Source organism: Capsicum annuum, chromosome 11, assembly GCF_002878395.1.
Source record: "Capsicum annuum cultivar UCD-10X-F1 chromosome 11, UCD10Xv1.1, whole genome shotgun sequence".
Taxonomy (NCBI): Eukaryota; Viridiplantae; Streptophyta; class Magnoliopsida; order Solanales; family Solanaceae; genus Capsicum; species Capsicum annuum.
In genome coordinates, this window is record NC_061121.1 from 214,604,982 (window position 1) to 214,612,787 (window position 7,806).

Consider the following 7,806-nt stretch of genomic DNA (forward strand, 5'->3'; position numbering starts at 1 on the left):
AAAAAGTAATTTGTGTTTGATAAATTCATTTAAAAAGTGCTTTTGATAAACAAATTGTATTTAGATAATCTTTTTAAAGAAGTGTTTGTTTGAGACAAATGGCCAAAAAGGACATCTATCAATAGACTTTTATTATTAAAATCAATTTATAGAGAAAATTTATTTTAAATATCTATTATAATATTTTTAATTAAATTTTTTTATTTAATTAAAAAGTACGTACTTTGATATATTACTTAAATAATTCAAATATTACTTTAAAACATCCAACAAAAATGAATATAAAAATTATTTCATAAATTAAATCACTACATATGAAAAAATTAACGATAAAAATAATTAGTCCTTCATACATCACAAAAATTTCCAATGATTTCATCCCTAATTTTACTACGCAATATGTCCATACTAGTAGGAGATCTGTCTTGTATTTCTGAAGGTATACCAAAAGGTTGGTCCGCTTCTTCGATCCTTGTGATGATGTGTTTGTTAGCATAATAGTTAAAGTCTTTATCAGTAGCAGAGTGTTGTTGTATGAAATTATGTATAGCCATAGTAGTTGTAACAAGATGAACTTGAGTGTCGAATTTAAAAGATGACATTGAACGTAGGAGAGTAAATTTATTTTTTCAAACTCCAAATGTTCGTTCAATTGTACATCTCAAACTAGAGTGAAAAAAATTGAAAGTCTTATTTGAATTTCATGCACATGTTACAAATATCTAAATGAAATTATATCTGTTATTTGTTACTTTTTCTTTTGGATATATTTTTACCGTGTCAATTCTAAAACTAAGTAATCACATTCATATACGTATACTACATGATAACAAATATTTAAAATAAAATTCTATCTGTTATTTGTTATCTTTTTTTTCTGGATATATTTTTATTGTGGAAAAATTTAGTGCGAATAAGCAATCATCATAGATGTATATACACACTACATTGTAACAAAAATATCACTTTTCATGAATTATTTATTAAAAATTAAATATCCAAAAAAAATTAATATGTGCCGCCAAAATAAAATCTTGTAACGTGATTCATCTATCAATTGTTATCATTAATAATAAAAAATAAAATATTATATATTTTTTAGTCATCATCATCAATGATATTTTCAAATTTATTTAAAGAAAATAAGTGAAAATAAATAACAATATATAAATCATAAAAAATTATTACGTAACTATGAAATGTAAATTTTAAAAATCAAACGTTAATCAAACTTGTAAGATATGTTAATTAATTAATAAGGAATACACACAACACACACACACATATATATATTTGTGTATTTGTATGATAGGAATATTTTTGTCATAAAAATTTTTTTGCTTCTGCTTTTTTTAAAAAGCAGAAATTTTTTGCTTCTTCCCAGAAGCAGAAAAACTGTTTCTACTTATTTTTAAAAGTACTTTTGTAAGTTTACCAAATATCCACTTTTTTTAAAAAGTGTTTTTTTCTCAAAATAAGTACTTATTTTGGAAAATAAGTAATCCCAAACAAGCACTTAGTTTGATCTCAGTTTGACTTTTTAGTTAATACTCCTCCATCCAAAAAATACTTGACCACTATATTAAAAATAATATCTAATAGTAATATTTATCTAGTTTAAAAAATTAATGCATAATTTATTTATTTTTATCTATTTTATTTTTGCGACTAAATACTATTATCACTTAATATATTTTTTAAGACATTAATTTAAAGAATGATATAATAAAATTACTTTATTATTTTAAAAAATAATATAGTAAAATTATTTTATTATTTATTATTTTTTAATATATATATCAAATCAATAGTCAACTTATTTGAGGGAGGGAGTACCAATCAATTATGACTGAAATATTTTTCATATCAAACCAAATCATTAGTAGAATTCTTTTTAATGATTTGATTCGATTTGTCTGAGATATCGTCAATTTAAATTTATTTTATATTTAATACGTCACTCTCATATGTCAGGATTTATATTCGTCTTTTTTTCTCTCAGTTTGGTGCTTTCAATTGATTCAATTGAATTCTTGTGGTACAAGATATTTTAAAAGTGCAACTATAATTTTGTGAAAACGTCTTGCCTGCAATCATTTCAGACTTTTACAAAAAGTCTCTTACACAATTTCACCGTTTTTAGAATATTTATAAACTTTTTCTACTACAATTGATTCTTCCATATGCAAGAGAATGAGACATTCAAATATCGTAGAAACGATCAATCAACTTTCAAAGGATAATTATATTAAGAAACATCTAATAATGTACCACTTAATATAATCCAAAGGATGTTTTCGATAGACCATCAGCTCATTCGTTTAAAATATAGAGAAGATATGGCTTGTTTGGAGAATATATATACCCAAAAGCTGAAGGGCTTGATTTGGACTGAGGACTAAAAGCGAAAAACAAAATACAAAGGCCAGCCAGATGTAGAAATAATGAAACTTCTTAATAATAAAGAGATCTTAACTGTGGCAGATATCTCATGTAATTAATTGAGGTGCGCGAACACCACAATCATTAAAATAATAATAATAATAATAATAAAGAGGGCCTAATTGTCAACCAGAGAACTTAACAATCATATTTCAGCTCCTTCTTCTGCATAACAACAAATTCAGTCTTTACATTTTATTTTCTATATATGAATCAAATCCACTTTGAGAAGTTTACACATATAACACCAGCAGAAACCATAAATACACTCAAGGATTCATCTATGAAGACCGATTTAGGCTCGAAAACTTGTAGGAAGCATAAGAAAGTGAACCAAGATCCCAGCTGTGGTGAATAAGATCTCCCTTTACACCTTCACCGGCAGCACCTAGCGCTACATGTAACGGATAGATGTGCTCGGGCGCTGGGTGTGCAACTTTTGCATGTGGTGCCTTCATGTCATAGTTATTGACATCTTGATACCTACAAAGAAATAGCTTCTGCATCAGCTGAAAATTTCAAAGTTACCTATATACTTATTACAATGAGGCAGATGTAGGTTTTGAATATACAAGACACTATCTTAAAGTCCAGAATTCATAAAGTTAAAATTCTAGATCCACCTCTGAGTGCCCGTCATCTCATAAGCAAGAATAAGAACATACATCTAAAAGAGAAAGACGGAACTAGTACAATAGGCTATAGTACATTTCATTTCGCTATGTAATCAAGAATGTTTCCAGTTATGATTACCACTTTTCTGAAGTATTACGAATATGCATAGAGAGAGAGTATTACTCAAAGTTAACAAATAATTTGCAATAATGAACAAACTCTCTGGTATAAGCAGGAGAACAGATGATTCATTTTGAACGACATGAGAGTCCAACTAAATTGTCAGACTCGATGTTGTATGTTTGAACGAGGTTAACCTCCTTGCTTCTCTAAGCAGGTGAGCTTCAACATTGGAAGATTAAGATTAGCGAGAACGTTAACTCCTACAGCTTGTCGTACTTAGAAAAGGATGGCTCTAAAGTAGGTGTCAAGCTGAAAAAAGGCAATGAATGTTTGAATTCAAGAAAAGGAACTTCTCAAAAAAGCTAAGAATCCTACGTTCCTTTTGCTGACAGAAACTTTTTATTAAATTGAGAATCCTTACGCTTTCAGCCATGAAATAATACTAAAGAAAATTTAAGAAGGCAAGAACCACAGAACGCATAGAAAGCAGGAACGTGTCTCTGTAAGCTTCACAATGGATACATAAAATCTGATTATTTCTGGACATTCTAAAGATGACGTAAAGAAAGAGTCACATTCTAAAACATGTATAGAAAGACACTAAGAATAGAGGGCTGATGATCTACACAAACACAGTGCTCCAATATATCTCAACCTAATGTAGATGCACACACCAAACATGCTATTATAAAATGCTAATTTAGAGAAACTTTCTTCCAGATATTAACATGTTGATATATAGTGGAACAACACATCAACCATGTCCATTAACATTAGAGGTGTGTTCGGCATGAAGGAAAATATTTTTCAAGGAAAAGGTTCTTATTGAAAAATGTTTTCTAGGAAAATAAGTAAGTTTCTTGCTTATTTTCTTGTGTTCGGTACGTAAGCAAAAAATAGTATCCTAAAAGTATTTATAATTTAAGACAAATATTATTGGGAGGTAGGGAAGGGAGAGTAGTGGTGGTGGGGATGGGGCTATAGGGGTGACGATGAGGTGTGTTGAAGGGTGGGAAAGACGCAAATGCTACTTTTGGAACTAGTTTTCCCTATTTTCATTAGGGAAGTCATTTTCCATATCTTTAAGGAACTCGTTTTCCTAGGAAAATGTTTTTCAAAAAATGTGACCAACCGAACATGATAAAATTAGAAATATTTTCCTCAATACCGAACACCCCCTTGGTCTATGTGATTACATAGTGCTTCTTTAAAGGTAGTACTTTTAAGTTTTATCTACTATGAAAGACTTGAAAAGAATGAGCTTTCCAAAACCTTAGTCTTTGATTCACCAGCTAAGCATAGACATAAAAAGTGGATTATAAGAACGTACCTTCCGCTGAGAAGGGCGTCCTTAAGCCAACCATCAAACTCTAAAGCCCACGAAGCAATATTCTTGGATGAACTGAGAGCCCTTAAGTTGTGAGTAGCAGATCCAGAACCAATTATGAGGACACCTTCATCCTTGAGAGAGGCCAATGCTTTTCCCAAGTTGTAATGATAAGTACCATCCCTATGGGGCTGGACCGAAAGCTGGCAGACTGGAATGTCCGCTTCTGGATACATGAGCATGAGAGGGACCCATGCACCATGGTCCAGACCACGTTTTTTGTCCTCGTAAACTGTTGGGAACCCAGATGCCATGAGAACATCCTTCACTCTTTTTGCTAATTCTGGAGATCCTGGAGCAGGGTACTTGAGCTGAAGATTGCAAAATGAGAGAAATTACATAAGAAATTGGTATACTTTTATTTCGCCAGCAGATTAGAATGAGTTAGCATGTCGTGCCTATCATGCAATTACAAGAAACGCAGATAACTCTATGTTAAAGGAAACAAGAATCTGTAGACTCAACTACAAACTGGTTGTAATGAATACCAAAGAATGTAGGATCCTGAAACAACTATAGAAGCTTACTTCAACGTATACAGAGAGTTCACAAAACCATCCAGCTCCACTAACCAATGACACTATATCAGGACACAAGGAAGCACGACATGAGACAGGCAATCAAACATCATTTCGGCTACAATCAATTGTAACTCACAATTCCTATAGCCATGCGTTTGATATCCTTTTTGCATCTACATCTTAGAGAGGTATATAAGGATCTAGAGTTGCCTGAGATGTTAAGATCATATTCTCTCATACTACCTATCAACATGAAAAATTATCGTATTCTATTATACTACTGATCAAAATGAAAAATGATCATATCCTCTTATACTACCAGTCAAAAAGATAAACGCTCTCATACTAACAATCAAAATGAAAAATGACCATATTCTCTTAAACTTCCGATCAAAATGAAAAATGGTCATATCCTCTTATACAACCATTCGAAAAGATAAAAGATCATCTTCTCTCATACTACCTATCAAAAAAACAAAGATTTATCATATTCTCTAATACTACAGATCAAAATAAAATCTATTATTTCATTTTTATCATTCTACAGTATATACTTGAAAGATTCGAATAAAGAGTTAATGGGATAGAGTTGTATTCAGCAGAGGGTTTATCGAAAACAGCCTCTCTAACCCCACAAAGATAAAGGCAAGATCTGTGTGCACCCCCACCCTCCCCAGACCCCACTTTTAGGAATTTACTGGACACATTGTTGTTATTATTATTAGGATACCGCTGAATTCTAGATCTTCAGAGTTAATTCATCCCATGTTCTTCTGAAGTCAAACAAATTCTATCTAAGCAGATTTAGTTAAAATCAAAAAGGAATCCTCGGGGCTTGGAGCAACAGTAAAGCTATGTCCACATAACCTATAGGTCACGGATTCGAGCCTTTGGATACGACACAATAAAATATAGGATAAAATAGGCAAAGATCATCAAAAAAGGGTGTTAAAAGCAAAAACTTTCAGGTAGCCAATCAATTGAGCTACTAGAATCTAACAACAAATACGATACAAAAGATCAACATAATAATCACAACAAATATCATATTCAAAGATTTAAAATACAACACAATAAAATTTAACTAATTAATCAAAACAAATATTGGTGTAGGAGAAATAGGAGCAGGGAACATAACACCCCACCAACAAGTTGACAGTTCACATAACCAATCAACTCAGCTATACAACACAACAAAATTAATAATAATAAAACAAACATTGTATTTAAACTAACAACACCATCATTTAAAAAAAAAAAAAAAGTTGTTAAAGAAAAAAGCACACCTGATACATGGGTTTAGGAAAACCATAAAAGTCATGAATAGTATCATGTCTACCACGTACAGAATTAACAGTTGGTTCAGAAGTTTCCCAATGAGCTGAAATAACCAAAATTGAATTTGGTTTCTCATGATGACTCATACATTTTTCTCTGAAGCCTTTCAAGAAATGCCTTGCTGGTAAAGATTCATCAATTGAAAGTGTTGGTGATCCATGTGATATGAAAAATGTTTCCTTCAAAGGTAAAGATGCAGGGCAAGACATATCTAAAATTTCAATTTCTTCAATTTCTGAATTTGATTTTTGATCAAAATTTTGGTCATATAATTGGTTATTTATTGGGTACGATGTTCTGCAAATTCCCATTTTCTCTTGTCCATCTATTTACTATTTTTATTTTATTTTTCCGCGTTAAGCAACCGAGTAGGCTTTCCCTTTTTTTATTACTATTATTATTTCAATCACCAACCAGCTTGTAGTTGACATTTCAAAGTTAATTTATTTCTTTTAATTAACGTCACTAGGGGTATCTACGGTGTGAGAAAATGTTTTTTCTAGAAGCTATTTTTTTGGAAATTAAGTGATATTTTAATTTATTTTTTGGTTTTTGATTAATAAAAAAATATTTTGTTCTAAAGGTATTTAGGTATAATATAGACAGATATTATAGCTTTATATTTGAACCTATGTCTCGATCAAACTCAAAACACCGACTCACGAACCCTGACTCTAATTAGATGCAGTCTTAATTCTGATCCCCAACAAGGCCCAACCCACGACTCTAGACCCGACTTTGACCTCGACACTGACCCCCCCCCCCCCCCCTCTTCGCCAAATACTGACACCAACCCATAACTTGTATAGTCTCAAGCGAGGATCAAGTCTAGAGCCGGGATTTAGGGATTTGATCCTATGTCTCAATTAGGTATTGGGCACTTTGTTGATTTGGGTTCGTGTCTCATGTTGGTTCAGGTCGAGTCTTGATTCGGAATGAGAGTTGGATCACAGTTCAAGGTCATTTTTCAATTTGGGGGTTGGGGGGTCCTCAAATAAGGCGTCAGTTCCCATGTTATGGTAGAATTGGGGTTGAGGTAAGTCTTGGATTAGTTTATCTCAAGTCGAGTTTCAAGTCGGTCGAGGGCGGGGTGAGTCGCATTATGAGGTGGTAGGTTAAGGGGCTAGGGGTTTGGGGCGTTTTGGTTAATTAGGTGTAGAGTGGATGGTGGGGAGGTTGGAAAATATTTTAAAAATTAAGGACCCATTTGGTCTAGATATCCCAAGTAATATTTGTTTGAAAATTTGACAAAAAGTATTTAGCCATATAGTTTGCCATTATCTGATAAATACTTTTATCAAATAATTTAAATTTTTAAATATTACAAAAAAAATAGTTTTTGGGTCAAATTCTATTATTTGAGAATTTTTGAAAATTCAA

The 7,806-nt window shown here is 31.7% G+C and overlaps 1 protein-coding gene across 1 annotated transcript; it reads right to left on the minus strand.

The window, feature by feature from the left end:
- Positions 1-2,564: 2,564 nt before the first annotated feature.
- On the minus strand, positions 2,565-6,847 carry LOC107848029 (extradiol ring-cleavage dioxygenase). Its single transcript, XM_016692684.2, has 3 exons — positions 6,375-6,847; positions 4,511-4,878; positions 2,565-2,925 (listed from the first exon to the last, which is right to left on the minus strand). Exons 1-3 carry the CDS (start codon positions 6,735-6,737, stop codon positions 2,724-2,726), a joined length of 933 nt encoding a protein of 310 aa, XP_016548170.2. The 5' UTR covers positions 6,738-6,847; the 3' UTR covers positions 2,565-2,723.
- Between the last annotated feature and the right edge of the window lie 959 nt (positions 6,848-7,806).